At 37.4% G+C, this 16379-nt stretch overlaps 2 protein-coding genes across 3 annotated transcripts; both read right to left on the reverse strand.

Moving 5' to 3' along the window:
* Positions 1–4: 4 nt before the first annotated feature.
* Positions 5–4894, reverse strand: LOC145499477 (uncharacterized). Of its 2 annotated transcripts, none has more exons than XM_081478994.1 (3): positions 4529–4894; positions 671–942; positions 5–147 (listed from the first exon to the last, which is right to left on the reverse strand). In XM_081478994.1, the coding sequence occupies exons 1-2, from the start codon at positions 4845–4847 to the stop codon at positions 680–682; spliced, it is 582 nt and encodes a 193-aa protein (XP_081335120.1). In that variant the 5' UTR covers positions 4848–4894; the 3' UTR covers positions 5–147; positions 671–679. The 2 variants fall into 2 exon arrangements, with proteins under 2 accessions (XP_081335120.1, XP_081335119.1); XM_081478993.1 differs by having other exon boundaries at positions 5–168.
* An 804-nt stretch (positions 4895–5698) lies between these two features.
* Positions 5699–16150, reverse strand: LOC145501632 (uncharacterized). Its single transcript, XM_081481062.1, has 7 exons — positions 14965–16150; positions 10699–10888; positions 10333–10467; positions 9211–9379; positions 7424–7495; positions 6494–6547; positions 5699–5740 (listed from the first exon to the last, which is right to left on the reverse strand). The coding sequence occupies exons 1-7, from the start codon at positions 15221–15223 to the stop codon at positions 5699–5701; spliced, it is 921 nt and encodes a 306-aa protein (XP_081337188.1). The 5' UTR covers positions 15224–16150.
* Positions 16151–16379: the final 229 nt, after the last annotated feature.

A 16379-nucleotide genomic window follows, 5' to 3' on the forward strand; every position in this document is an offset into this window, starting at 1 on the left:
CAGAATCCTTCAAGGTACAGTTACGAAGTGGAGTGGATGCATTCTTGCATCTTGCTTTGACAGCATAACTGAGCTGTAATCAACCCTGGTACCAAGGCGCTTTCCAGTGAACATAAGTTTTCAACTCAACATTGTTGATCCATACATCTTGGGGTGGACCAGGAAGATCTACATGTAAGACAACACCAAATATATTATTTCAATATTTCATTCACTTTAATTACAAATTGGTTGAGATATTTAAACATTAGTTAATACATGTATCAGTGCACAGAGTTGAAGCTACCAGCCAGCAGAGCCATTGGTGGGTTAATGACACCAGGTGAAAGAATTTAACTTACTGCCAGCTGAGATTTTACTAGAAATATTTAATATTTAACACTGACTTGGGTAATTTTGAAGGTGTAGAGCTCAAAAAAATTGCAGTTCAACACCAATTTGTTAAAAGAAAATTAAAATAAGCTTTTTTTTGTTAATATATAAATGCTTTTTTCCCTCTCTTTTTTGCATCTCTAAGTATACTATCGCTTTTCATGTCTTAATTATTGAAAGTCTGGCTTGAGTGTTCATTTAAAAAATAATATAAATTACATTATATAAAAGACATTAATTAAGAAAAAAAAAGTAAAATTGCCACTGCGATTTATCCACTGCACTGATCTGAACTTACCGCCTACTCTTACGGTGACAGACGCGGGTTGAACTCTGTTGCTGGTATTTTCTCTACACACATAGTTCCATTGTCACTCCAACTGACATTATTGATCAGTAGCTGGATTGTTTTATTGTTTAAGGGCCTGGTGAGTTTAGTCAACCTTTGGGTGCCATGATACCAAGAAAACTCAACTTTAGATGAATTCACAACTCTGACAACAGTACAGTTTAGTTGAAGTTTCTCACCCACTCTGATTGTCACATCATTTGGTGTGTACAAATGCATTCCTAAATGTTAATTGAAAGAAATAACTGATGAGTACTATATACATGTATGATCGGTCAGATTTGTAGTAGCCCAGCAGTGTGCCCTTGTTAACAAAATGACCATTTCTTAGCATGTCTGTGAAGAGAAATTAGATAAAGTTTTGAACAGCTAATAGATTATACTAAAACAATTAGATTAGGGGCCTATTAGAAACCGAAAAACTGTGCAAAAAATCGCCGAAAACTGCAAAACCACAAGCAATTTTGTCCAAAACCAAAATAAAAGCCCTCACTAACAAAGCTTTGGTAGCCTTCAGAATCTCTCTTTCTATTATTTAATTTATATACGTCTAAACTTGGTTTACTTTCCATGTTCTTTCTGCGTATTCCCTCATTAGTGCAGAACACATCACAGTCTAAAAAGCTCGTTTTTTGTGTAAATTGGCTCCACAGACCTACAGCAACGTAAAACTAGAAACAAATTGCACGATTAACTGATTTTAGGTGATTTTTGTTTAAAAGAAACACCAGGATTCTGAAGTCACTTTTTGATTGCCGTTGTCAGAATTTTCATTTGTGTAGGCAGAATGGTAGCCCCATTTTACAACCAAACTACTTTATTTTACAACCAAACAGTCTCTCCTTTGCTTTTATTTCACATGAACAGAGCGAATGAGCGCAATGTTATTCCCGCGACAAAACTCGCAATTGAGGAATAGAAACTCAATGGTTTAAAGTCTAAGGTCAAAGTCTACAAGACATTATCCCAGCCACATGATATTTGAGAAATAGTCTATTGCTTTGATGTTAACCAGAAAAACTGTCAAATGCATTGGGCAGAAAAATCCAAAAATCTGCCATCATTGTTGACAAAAACTGAAAACCAAAGACTATATTGGAGAAAACCCGCAAACCACACAAGGCACCAAAACCGAAAAACCGCAGTTTTTAAGTGTGAAAACCAAACCAAAAATTGGCCAAATCTGCAAAACCGAACATCCTGACGCCCTCCTAATATAAGCCTTTTGTAATCCTACATTACATTTAAGTTTGGATCACTTTGGGAAGGGACTAGTCTGTGCTTCACTGTATACAGTCGTGATATATAAGCGTTTTGTAGTCGTCCGTTTAAATTTTATTTTTGGTCACTTATGACTTGTTAAGTAAATATTTATTCTATGGATAATAATATACATGAAAAAATTACTCGACTCTGATTGGCTGAGAGCAGTGCAGTTCAAGTGTAACACCAGTGCAAAAAGTGTAACACTGGTGCAAAAAGTGTAACACTAGTGCAAATTACACATCGTAATTCTGAGTTATGATTGGCTGAAAGACAAAAGGAAATTTTCTAAGCCAATGATATCACATAAGATGATGATGAAAATTTTGTGCGGAAACTTTGAAAAAAGTTTTCTGAAATGAGAAAAAGTGGCTTTAAGAAAGATCTTCCGGCACTTCCTCCAGGCGAATTTTATCATGTTTATACTATAAAAAGTAATCATACAGTTTTTCTCATTCAATTTGGAATTAATTTGCACTTGTGAGTTTTTCAAAAAGCTGAAATTGCACTCGCCAAAGCGACTCATGCAATTTCAGCTTTTTGAAAAACTTACTCATGCAAATTAATTCCAAATTGAACTCAAAAATGTATGATTACCTAAAGTAATGTTGGCTGCTTATCGTGAAAATCCCAAGACTGTGCTCTTGACTTTCTCTGTTGTCACTGAAACATTCTATGGGCCCGTTCAAATGCACATCATTCCACTGGTATATAGCATTTCTACATGCAGTTTGTATTTTACTCCACATGTTCATTTAAAAGCTCCGAATCGAAGTAATAATTTTTGTGTTAATAATAATAATTCACCCAAAAACGGTTCTACAGAAATTAAACACTAAGATGTGTGAATTCAGAAATAACAATTGCAATAATTAATTACGTAACCACACTGATATACAATGAAAACGACTTCGGAATATGATTAAGCTTAAGCTTAAAAGACTGTACCACCAGTCAAAGCGACATCGCTTAATACATATTACAATTATTAATAAATTAGCCTCGACTGAAATTCAAATGCACATGGATTTGATCGACAAAAATCGTAAAGAACTAACAAGTCAGATCTCACCAGGCCATTTCATTCATAATTGATAATTAAGGTTACAGTATACCTTCAGATCGGCAATTTTCTTCAAATTTGGATTTTTGGTTCAAACTAATGGTCCAAGAGTAATCTCTAATTTCTGAAAACAAAATTGGAAAAAACCTAACATTGGCGGAGAAATGGATGTTTTACGTTATGGCCGGAAGTAAAAGTTCCCTCTTGATTGACAGCCCTATGAAGTGTATGCAATCAACCGAGACTACTTTTGCGGGAGTATTACCGATATGGATACCACGAATTGGCTGGCTACTCAGTTAATCAGCATTGTTAATCCAAGCATTTTTCGTATTAGATGTAATTCTGTTAAGTTATAAGTAAACATGGACCACGGAAAACTCCGTTTACCAGTTCGAAAAAGTGAAGAATGAATGAAAATACATCAATGAGTGAAGAAGCGAAAGTTGGCCGCGGATGAAGCTACAGACGTATCAAGCAGGCAAAAAGATCGAGTCAAGAGAAGAGAAAGGTTGTGTAAAATTTGGGAACTCGACAGCGATAACAGCGATGTTTACAGTGACTCTTTTGTTGAGTTCAATACCGATGAATCGTCCAACTCATTGAGATCCATTGGAATATTATCCATGCACATTTGCTCTGCCGCGCTTTCTTTTGTTTGTTCTCGTCGCCCAGCTACTCTAGCGTTCGTATCCTTTTTCGTCTTCCCCATTTTGCCAAACCAGCTTCAAGAAAAACCCAGCTGCAGAAAAATTATCTCTCCGCCTTGAGCGCATTGCGAAACGCAAGGTTTTTTTGCAGATTCACGCGTAAATTTCACCGCGAGTTAATGGTAGTAAATTTTCCAAGCGCTGATTGGCTCGGTGATCTGAGAACCCAGTTGAAGGCGTTTGTGGGCGGAGTTTGTTTGCGAAGCAAGATATTTTTCTTAGCGCTGTTTTCTCGGATGAATTTTTTCGCTTGAAGCAGACACTTTAAAGAGTTACAACTCAAACGGAATTTGTTTGTTTGCCCTCAAATTTGGACAGTAGCTAGATTAACATATAAAAAACAAAAACGTGTCTGCAAATTGTTTATTTCGAAATATTTTTTCTTCGAGAGCGATTTTTGTACGATCACTTCACATTTTTTAAATCCTATTTCGAAAATGTTCTGTAACTTTTTACTACAATTGAATATGGAAAAACGCAGACACGCTTTTTTGGCGCTTTTTGTCCTGAAACCGAGGAAAAATCTAAATTGGCGAAAAACAAAATTCGCTTTGACTTGTAGCTTCCAAAAGGTGATTAGGACGCTTGCATTTAGTGGCCGTGAAAAAATTGGCAATTCATTTTATTTCAAAATTTTTAGTATGGTTTGATAGCCAGCTCTATAAGCTTTAATTTGATATAGGGTCTTAGGTATCTACAGCTTAAACCAGACGCGCTACATCGCTTGGATGGGAGACACCCCTGAAGGTATACGGTAACCTTAAACCGTACCTGACGAGAAGTTGTTTTGGTGTTTTATAATGCCCACTTCCTCTGAGCCGGGAACATGCTGAGTCTCGCAAATTATGGAACAATGGAAGAACAGCGAAAACAGATGCACAACTCGCAGAACAATCCAAGATTGCAGCCGTTTACGAGCCATATTCCATGTCAAATAGCACATAGCCTCTATGCATAACTGCAATACTTCCTGGAACAGGCCGCTGCTATAGTTGACTGAGCAATTCGCATCTGATCTCGTGAACACGCAATGGTTCATTCGTTCCACAGATTGATAAAACACCGTCCAAAGTTGACATAAACTTGACATTTTGCTCCAAAATAGCCCATCTTGAGCGTCCTCAGCACACCACCGCTTTCGTTCTATTTCTCAAAGCACAAAAAATATCGATTTCCACCATCGAAACTTTCGGTTTCTAGAATTGTTGACATTATTTTATGCAAATATTCCACGTGAAGAAAATGTTCACTCAGTGCTGCCATTTTGAATCTTTGCGCAGTGGGGAACCGGTATTAGACTGGGATTTAGTTGTCTCGAGCGCGGAAAAATGACGTCATGAAAGCTATAATGGCGTAACAATGAAGCTTGCTTGGCGCAATTTTGACTAAAATACAACTTCAGGTAAGCATGGATAATACACACCATGGAATTTTTTTTTATTTTTAACTTGGGGTGAGAGTAGACTACGACCATTGGCCATCGTTTCTCGTGCTTTGGAAGCTACAGTCGAACCTCCTTCCGGAGATGGCCACTTTTTCTTTGGTCAGGGTAGACGGTCCGTACATACCCGGCTCTGATTTTAACCTCTCAACATCGGCCACCTCCCCACAACGGCAATGGCCACTAAAGCACGTTCCAACTGCCACAACCTACACAACTTTCAGAATCTCTCGACCGTGACTACGGCTAGTTGACGGACTGATCAACGTTGAATTCAAAACCCTACTTTTCATTGTGGAAGGTCACGACACTTGATCCGTTCCGCGCGTCTCTGGTCTCTGTTGCTGTTTGCTGTTGTTGTTTTATTGATATATTTTGATTGCGTTGCATATTTATATGCTACAATCTGACCATTGTTTACACCGCCAAATAAGACTAAAGAAACATTTACTGCAGACAAGAAATAAAACCTGCATTTTTAAAACTTCGTTTGCTTTAGGTTAAAGCACAGGACGTGTTGTCACTTTGAGAGCTACCGTGTGCTAATTAAAAGGATGAATAGCTATGTAAATACATGCAGAAAAATACACATCTAACATCATCATCAACATCATCATCATCATCATCATTAGACGGATGGTTTTCGGACTTTGCGACCTTAACTTTAAATATTTTTCTAAGAACTAAATTTTCATCTTTTTAAATTCCAACTGCGTGGCTATTAACTACAATAGTCATTCTATGTCATGTATAAACATGGCAAAAAATGATTAAAGTGGGCCTTTATTAGACCATTTCAAAAGTCGGTGCGGTCGCTTTGTCAACAAAAGTTGTGGTAAGCAACAAAATTAAGTGGTAAACCACGATTTTGACGGATTATGTGGGCTATCTAGATACCATTTAACCTTTTCGGAGCTCATCTATTACCACAAACCTTTTTATCTCATGTTTTCCTTGGCGTTTTGCAAACGGGACAAAATGCTTTACATCTAACGATCAATGCGAAGTAAAAATTTCTTGAACAATTTAAAAGAAGCCTTTTCGAAGTCAAATAAAAATAACGAACGGTATATTTAATGGATTTTCTCCAAATTTATATCAGGGATAAAAGTAAGTAACATCTATTTGTCTGCAAAATTAGAACTGCTAACACATTTGTTTTTTTCGAAGCCTCTTCGAATGGGACCCTCTTTTACGTAGCGAATTACTTCAGTCTTTACTACATTTTATTATCGTTTATAACTTTAATGCATTGCAGTCATTCAAATAACAATACAAATGCACAGTGGTCATACCTTTATCCGTTTTGAATTAAACGTACCACCATGGTCCCCATTTGGATATAATAACTGGATCAAAGAACAAAAGTACATGTAGCAACCAGTGTATTAATTATATGTACATGGATATAATTCAACTCCTTAACTTCCCCAAGAAATTTTAACTGTTACTATAAATTGTTAATAATAATTACTGTAATTATAACATACTGTGCTTCACCCCATGCAAACAAGCTTTTCAAATCCAGTCAAACAACAGCCAATTGATGTATACTTATAAGATGACCATCACAGCATCAAGAAACACACAGCCAAACACATATTAAATAAAGATGATAACCGATAGAAAAGCTAGCAAAGCTGCGTCCCTAATATTTTGTCCCAAAGGCTTGATCATGCAAAGAAGCCCAGAGTGGGATTAGGGAACAACAACTCTAATTCACAACATCACTTTAAAAGAAATTTTATCAATTGGAATTGGAAACTACTGTTAATCTACATTGATTTGCAAAAAGCAAGCTATTACTTAACAAAACGTTCCAGTAATGAGAAGAGAAAAAAAGAAAGAAAATCTTTAACATGTAATACAAAATTCCAAGAATTACAGAGACATAGGGTGCCTGTGCACAACAGAACATTTGCTTATAATACTATTGAGGTCAGGACACATGAGGAGACTAGCCCCTGTGACTAGTCCATGCAACAAGTCCCCTGAAGAGTTTACATGAAGAGACTGGTCGCAGGGACCTGTCCCACAAACAGTTCACATGAAGCACTTTGAGAAACATTAGTCGCAGGGACTTGTCCCAAACATTCAAACTGGTTTGAATTCGTGGGACTCGTCGCACTGGGACCAAAGTTTACATGTATGTACGTACAGGTGTGTACATTAAAGCTGCGTTCAAAAGTACTGTACATTCCTTATCCCTTTGTTTTTTTACTAACCTTTAATGATAATTCAAAGTGTTTTCTTTTGTCTGAATCTGATATATATAATGTTTTGGCTGCACCATATCCCTAACAAAAGCACAAAATGTTCAGTTCCTGTTGAAAAATTACATGACTGTGTACTACTGCCCACAAAGTCACACTAACAGTAAGCATGTACTAGCTGTTATGTAAATATTCTCTTGGCAATCTACATTTATCGTAAATTTAAATGCTGCCCACTTTTCAGACATGTTTCTAAGATACAGTTACGTCATAGTCTGTGCTTTAAGGTAATTCCATCAAAATAGAACTCACAATAGATTTTCTTTCAAACTTTACCTGCTGGCTGCCAAAATTATCAAGAAAACTTAAAATTTGAAATAAAAAAAGGGGGGTCCTGGTATTCGTTTAGGAGCAGGAGGACCTTATTCAATAAGCCCCATAATCTCTGAAATTATATGCTTTCCGAAATGTTTACATTTGAACAATTCACCTTATGCTTTAAGAGAGCAGAAAAATAGGGAGAAAGAAGAGAGAAATACAACAATGGATGTATTGCATCAATCTTAAGGAGCAATTTGATGTACGTTTCATGATAAAGGCACTCGTATTTAGTTGACAGGGATACGATACATGACTGTACGTTCCAAGTGTGCAGTATTCTCGAGGGAAAATGTTATTTTTTATGAGTGCCAGCTAATAATGCTCTCATTTTCAGTGATAGTTTTTTACTCTAGTAACAAAGAAATTGGTCTATATTTACTGTATAGAAAAAAGGTGATCTCTGCATTCAGACTATATAAAATAAAATTGCTAGGTCCCGGTACTTCTTTCGGAGCGAAAAAAAAGATGATTTGTCTCTCACAAGCCGAGCCATTTACAAAAAGCCACCATTTTGTTTATGTGGTCCATGTGCATGCGCTCGTGAGCACACACTAATGATGCGAACACTGTGCACAGTAGGGATGCACAATGCAGTTCTGACGAATGACCTTAAACGATGGACATCTCCTAGTTTTATATTAAGAGACATGAAACTAGCAGGTAGTCATCACGATCGAGTACATACAGTTCCTTCTTCCATGCCTACAAGTTACATACAGGTACAAGTACTTGAACACTACATGTACATTTATTTAATATAAATTATAATTATACATTGAACTCATTATCTCTTTTCTGATTGGATGAAAGCGTACATGTACAGTGAATTTTCAAAATCAGCGCCTGTGACATCATGTAGCTGCGGGTCAAGGACACTCAAGGTCATGGGTCATCATGTCATGTATGACTGAGGTGCATGATTTCTAAAGGTAATGTCAACTTCGTGCACTTTGTGCTGCTTGCTGTCAGTGAAGAAGCGAAAACATGACTTCCACTTTTTTTTTTTCGTTCAATGTATAATAAAACAATTATTAGATTTGCATTTTTTGATATCCAGAATAATCAGGGTCTCAGTAAGGGTTAACAGCCTCAGCCTTTGGCTTCGGCTGATAACCCCTACATATCTCAACCTTGATTATTCTGGGTATCACAAAAACCTCATCCAATAATTGTTTACAACACATCGTAAGCTATATGAGTTTCAATGTAAGATTCTCTGCTGAGTGATGTTCGACTTTTATTATATACAGTGTACATGTATCTTGTATAGTATTTAGTTTTATTGTTAGTTTTAAGAAAAAAATTTGCATGCGAAGACTGAATGTCAGGCCTGAAACAAAGCACCAGGCCTACAGTTGTCCCTACAGGTAAAATTGGCAAGCTTTAAGGTTGGTGTGTAGTTAAGCATAGCAACTCACCTTACCTTCAATAATGAGTTGCTGCATTTCCTGTTCATTCTTGCTTCCAATACCAATAAAAGCCACCGGCTGATGCATCACTTCATCGTCTGGTGCTTGAGGCATCAGTGCCTGCCGATACTGCCAACCCTCTCCCACGAGGTAAACACAAGGAGGAGGGCAGAAAAACCTGAAGCATATTAAACACACATACAGTGTATGACTGGCTAACTGACTGGGAGATGTGATGTTCTAATGATAAGAGGTTCCAGGCCTGAGATCAAGAGATCCAGGCTGATGCGACAAGCGCCTGCTTTTACAACTGCAACTTTGATTTGACAAATCACGGCAGCAGCTTCACATGGGGACCCCAGCACAGCCAATTTTTATGCTTGGGTTGGTTCCTTGGGGCTTCTGAGATGATGTGGATAATGTATGAATTTTACCACTTGAAAGTTAAAACAAACATTGGTGGAACAGTGACTCTAATGCTTGTTTGTTCTGGGCAGATTTTGGCCACTTTACAATACTCTCTGCCTGTTAAAAGGCAAATCATCTTATCATAGCTCCACCTAGATGTACATGAACTTGTACACATGTATACTTAACCACAAGTGTATGTTAGTTCGCCACACACACCAGCAATTAGAAAACAGCCCTAAGAAAATATGCGTGCTGATTGGTTAAAAATTGTGTTTCTATAACTCGATAGAAACACAGAACTAGCACAAGCTGTTGATGTAATGATGGCATGAACAAAGAGAATTTACATTTTAATAATCAAAGTAAACGAGTTGTTTCCCTTTTTTTCGACAGGTATTTTCTAAAAGAAATAGAAAACATGTTCTCTGTGTTTCTAGCAACAGTACAGAGTGAAAGTTTGGGAGAACTCGAAAAAAGCTGTTGAAACACTCCCCTGACACTCGTGTTCTCACAGCATTTCTCGTTCTCCCAAACTTCCACTCGTGTTTCTATAACTTGATAGAAACACGGTACATGTTTTCTATTTCTTAAATACTGAAAATGTAGGTGAGTACATGTACATGTACAGAGTTGGAATGTAACATTCCTTATTCCTTTGAGTATCAACAACGATGAAATTTTACTCTGTACATGATGTTACAACCAAAAAAAAAAAATCACCTTTTTTCATTGCCGTAAGATTTTTGTGCCACCTTCGCATGGAAGATAATGACTGTTTGCTGGCCATCTCTTGGTACAACATCCTTCAGATATTTGTTCATGGCAACCTTTGACAGCCTTGGGTGGGTTGATCCTCTGCAAATGAAGAGAAACAACCAATTACCATGATAACTATGTCAATAGTATCGAAATTGATCCTGACAGCCAGCACATACATGTATTATATTACACTTGAAATAAACATTTCCACTGTACAAGCAAGGTATCCAGTCATAGCAGATGATTGAATTGCATGTTGTAATGATCTAATAACTTAATCAGCCATACTTTAAGTGCCCATGGTAAAAGATTTAGATAAACACTTACGGGTCTTTGTGAAATTCTTCTTTATCTTCCTCATCCTCTGGGGGAGGAGACGGTGTTGTTGGAGGGCTAGGGTGACTCGCTGCCAGCTGCACAGCCAGGCTGCGGGGTTCTACACCAACTCTGACTGCCTCATGTCCTTGTTTGGGTGTTGATGTATAGCCACCAGCTACCCTATGGTAAGGTGCCCTTCCTAAAAGTGGAATAAACTGGTTGTATGATTGAAATCTTAAATCTCTTAACTGATTATCACACATCTTTTCCAATTTCAGTAGTGACAATTCAGAAGCACATCTTTCAAAGTTGGTTATATTTGATTGCATTTTCCGATCAACTGCTTCATTTGATTCTTCATCAGAATTTTTCAGCACTGACTCAGTCACCATGGTGACAAAAATCTGAACTTGTACTTTTAAACTGTTTGTCTTGCTGATGATACTCTACACAGAAGAGAGTCTCATGACCTTAGACCCCCTTCGAATCTCAAAAACTAGGACTAAGACCCCTTCTGAAGACCCCGTCTGAATCAAAAAAGCTAAGACCTAAGACCCTCTCTGAATCTCAAAAACCAAGACCCCCTCTGAATCTCAAAACCCAAGAGCCCTTCTGAATCTCAAAAACCAAGACTTAAGACCCCTACCGAGTCTCAAAAATTAAGACCTAAGACCCCATCCAAATCTCAAAATCTAAGACCTTAAGACCCCGTTCGAATTTCAAAAATTAAGACTTAAGACCCAGTTGGAATCTCAAAAACTAAGACCTAAGATTAATGCTAACTGATCACAACTACATGTACAAGACATTTGATGGAAGGGAACTTCTATTTCCTAAGACTGACACCAGTAGAAAATACTATTAGTTGAGATGAATAACGCAGAGTTTGTGTGATTTTGAAAAGTGCTGAAATGAACTCCATGACAGCATTGATGAGAAAATTTTGTTCTGATGTACAGCATGGCTTCTGTTTTGGAACCAGTTTTAAATTTGTATTTATTTCCTGGCTATCTAACTCTGCCAATCATATGTACCATCTACTACATATGTGAACATGTACATAATCCTGATGAGACAATTCCTCAGATAACAGTACAACAACAGTTACATGTATTCATGAACAACTTCATTCCCAGAGGAATGACTAGTAGATTTATTCTAAAACAATTAATAGAATATTCGTTCTCAATTTCTATGCATAAGAGGTGACTCTGGCTGCACCCTCATCAACTATCACGATACAAATCTTGCGCTGTCATCTAGCAATAGTTATATAATAATATACACTATCTTAAATCTTTGGTTATTTTTAAGTTTCAAACGCCGTGCCAATGCCGTTCCGAACTAAATTCATTATTTAAGTTTGACTTTGCCACAGCTGTAGCACAGCATTTGAAACAAGTTTGACTCTGCTTTGTAGCACGGCAAGCTCTGTTGTGTAGCACGGCAAGCTCTGTCATGCTGCACGACTTTAGCACAGCATGGTCTCAAACGACATGCTATTGCCATGCTGAACTAAATAAATAAATTATAACCACATATAAAACTGGACAAACTGGTTTCTCGTGAGTGGGACGCATGCACGTAGAAACAGCTCCTGGGTACAAGTGTAAAAAAAAAAAAATAGCAGCATTCAGGAGAACCCAGCTGCCGCCTTTTCTACCAGGGAATGTTTCAGAGGCCGAAGAAGATTCTTGCCCACTGGATCTGGATGAAGGAACAGATGTAAGTTCAAACTGCTCATCACCTGTTGAGTTTGGTGAAAAATCGGAAGTCGAAGAAGATAGCGAATCGTTGGGTGAAGACAAAAAAGAGGTGCGAAATTAAACAGACCAGGATCACTAATCTTCTTCTTCTACCAATGGCATGGATTAATAATGCCTGCTGCAATAGTCGCTTCGTTCTCCTTGCAGCCTGGGCTTGTTTAAAAAACATTAAAGTATGCAAATGTTTGTCAAATTCTCTGTCAGGAGCACCGTCCCTCATTTTGGATTCATCCGTAACACTGCTGGTTCGAAATCGTCTCTTTTGTAAAAGCCCAGTGAATTAAGCTCAAAGTATGAAACCAAGTCGTGCCAAAGTCATGCTACAATCAAGCCAAATTGAATTTAATTTGGCACAACTTTAGCATGGTGTTTGAAACAGGCCTAATTTAAAGCAGAGGGTATATATGAGTGTCGAACCTTCCATATGTACGCCTCAAATTATCCAATAAATTAATCATAATTTTTTTTTAATAACTAAAGTAACAATATGTTGATAAACAGTGAATAAGAAATTGTCCTAAATGATTGTTTAAGGACATTCGCACGAAAATTTTCAAGTAGATAAATATTTTTGATAATTTTTACTACAATCGTCAGATAATGAGTTACCTGTGTCAGGAATGCAAAAAAAAATGGGGGTCACCGACTTCATTTCAGAGACAAAGCATGGGGAAAACTTCCTGATTTTGAAAAATTGGTGCACATACATGTAATTCAGCATGGTCTGCAGGGGTTTATAATTAAAAATATTGAAGGTGGGTCAACGGAGGAAAGTGGTCTTAGTCATATTTTGTATAAGTAGGTCTGTTGCATAAATAATTATTCCAAATGTTACCAACATTTTCACAAAACTTAACCCTTCAAGAAAGAGGTATTTGAAATCAAAGATAAATGAAGAGATAAAAAGAACAGAATTTGATGGTGCATTTTGCAAAAAAATCAAACTTCTAGTCGATAGATTTGTTTCATTTTTTCAATAAACATTGAAAATCGGTAGAGAAATTGATCCATCAAAAGAAAAACAGGGGTCACTGATCGTCCAAGATCATTAAATCCAGGAAAAGCTATAGCAATGGCAATCTGCCCTATTAATTATTGCTCATTTTTCACTTACCACGCATGCTCACGCATGATGTGGCATGTGAATTTGCACGCACAGTAAGGATGCGCAGAAACGATTAGCGCTCAAATGTCCTTAATATATTCTCTCAGCCAGCTGTCACTGAAAATATGTTTTGAAACCAGTAACAAGAATTATTATGTAAACATTGAGGTTAATAACCTGAATGTGTATCATCTTTTAGTGTTGCAAAATTGTGCAAGTATATGCATATATACTGTAGAGCCCCTCATAAAATTTAAAGTTCACCAAATTTATCATCAAATCCATCCACACTTGCAGAAATAAATAACTTGACGGTTACATTATATTTATAAAAAAAAGACAGTTTTAACATTCATGAATTTTTAGCAGCACGTACAAAAAAAGAAAAAAATAACACCAAACTACATGTCCATGAACTATGAAGTTTAATTTACTGTATGTGCCACACTTTAAATTAAATGTTAGGGCTGTCAAAATGATTTCAATCCAGTTTGATTTGTATGTTTCTTTGTCTCAGAATTATGGTAATAATTCTAGAACAAAGAAAAATACAAATAAAACTAGTTTGAAATCATTTTGACCTAAAAGTTACTATAAAATAATGTAACCTACGATATATACATAAATGTACACATTCTTGTGTTGTAATAATTTGCCAATAATCATGACAATCATTTGAGCTGTTACATCAAAACCTAACGACTTAATTCATCATTCATGGCAAGACTTTCCGTATAACGTTTGACAACCGTTCCCGTGTTCCGAATACAAGAAAATGTACATTAGCTAAGTATCGAAATAAAATATTTTTCATCTGCATACTGATATATTTTTAGCTTATGCCAAATCTTCCCTTAAAATACATTTTTTTCTAAAATCGATGTTATAGTCTAATACTGTAAATCCAGGGTGTAAATATAGGTCTAATTCCAGAGCAAAGTTAAGCAAAAAAAGACTGATAATTTCACTGGGCAGGTTTAAACTAAACAATGGCATTTTCCATTTTCCATCATTTTGCCTTTTCGTTCAATTGCTTCCACGCAAAAGGTGAATGATACATGTAGTTCAAATTGGAGCAATAAACATTGACATCTTCGCCCGTGAGAAATTAAAAGTCCATCGCATGACCTCATTTTCCAAATAGTACAAACTCTTGTAACATGTTGACACCTAAAATGGCGAATCGAACATCAACAACCACAGGAAATGTAGGCTTACGTGGGAGAGGAAGTTGACCAAGCGACGAAACATATCATGCAGTGATCAGCGACTCCACTGATAAATATTTAAACAAAGGAAGGCTGGTTAACATTTTACAATCTGTGTAATATTCAGGGAAAATTATATAAGCTTATAAGCCCAAGATCAATGAAAAGAAACGAAAACTGAATGGTGTTGACTTACGTGAGAATGTGCTTTCCGATTGCGTTGGAAGGCTCGCGGCTATGGTGGATGTGATAGGTGAGTGAAACACTGCTCCCTGGACGATTCCAGCCGAAGAAAAAACCTCCGATGAATTGAAGCTGCCACTTTCGATGCGAGGCCGTTTTACGTTTGTATACCGATGTCCCATATCCCTTGCTATCAACCCGGCGTGATTATAAATTGTAGTGCCATCTCCGTCGCCAGTGAAAATCGATCTCGCCCCATGTGAGTCAGACATTTTCCGAAAGCTTCGTTCGTTGAAGAAGAGTACTGCTCGCAGCGAAGAACGAAACTTTTTTTTTTGTTAGAAACCAGTTAAGACAGAGAAATTGTCCGGAAATCTCGTATCAAAAAAAACTGTAGGGGGGCATAATATCAAAAATACGATTCACAGACGAGACCAAAACGAATCGCCCAGTAATTTAAGCTCCAAGTGTGGTAAAATTTCAAGTCTGCCAACGGCAAAACGTTCTCTCCCAAACACAAAACTGTCGAATTTTGAAGTTCAACACTCCATTATCCAACTTGGCAACGTGTTTTGTCCAAAGACTCCCTTATCACGTCAGTTTATATTCATACAAATCGATAGTGCCAGCGAAAGAAGATGGCCACCGAAACACAAGAGCTCTCCTGATTTAGAGGCGAGACTTGGCTGGAAGAAACACTCTCTGTGTTGAAGTGCAGACGAACGAAACCCGCTATGCGCGGAAGAGATGCACTGGCGAACAATACATCGACAACAAAGTGAAGTGGAAATCAGCCGCCAATGATTAGCGATGAGCGTGGGAACTTTTGTGGCAATTCAAGGCTTGTGAGAAAATTAACCCACACCATATATGGAGGTTATTTACAAACAGCGGCTCCAGAACAAAGAGTGCACGCGACCAGCTACCGAATCAACTTGGCCCACAGGGAATGTCCATATTCATAAATCGTCCACCAACATGTGGGCCTTTTGTGCGCTCAAGAGCGAGCAGTTCACCAGATTGGCCGAGCTACAATGAAGCCAGCTAATAGATGAAAATCTTTGCTTTGGCTCAGCTGTTTCCCAGGCAAAGATTCACACGGGAACACAAAGAAAGTTCGTTTTGTGTTGAAACAGTGGTGTCGAGGAGTTCAAACTTTAAAATGTGTGTTTAGAAAACGTCGTCGAAGTTGCCCTCGAACACACGGAGTTTTGCTATTTTCGGGCATGTCGACTTCAGTTGTTAAAGTGACGCATCGCACTTGTGAAAAACTTAACGTAAAATATCATGAAAACAAACTCAAACTTATAATGCTTTATAAGTTAGTAGCACTCAAAAGAGTTTCGATTCCACCTGTCCGGCTTGCTTGGAAGTTTCGAAGACCAAATAAATGCATTTAAGGAGCATATTTCTGCCGCTCTTCTTCTT

The sequence above is a fragment of the Orbicella franksi genome, chromosome 10 (assembly GCF_964199315.1).
Source record: "Orbicella franksi chromosome 10, jaOrbFran1.1, whole genome shotgun sequence".
Taxonomy (NCBI): Eukaryota; Metazoa; Cnidaria; class Anthozoa; order Scleractinia; family Merulinidae; genus Orbicella; species Orbicella franksi.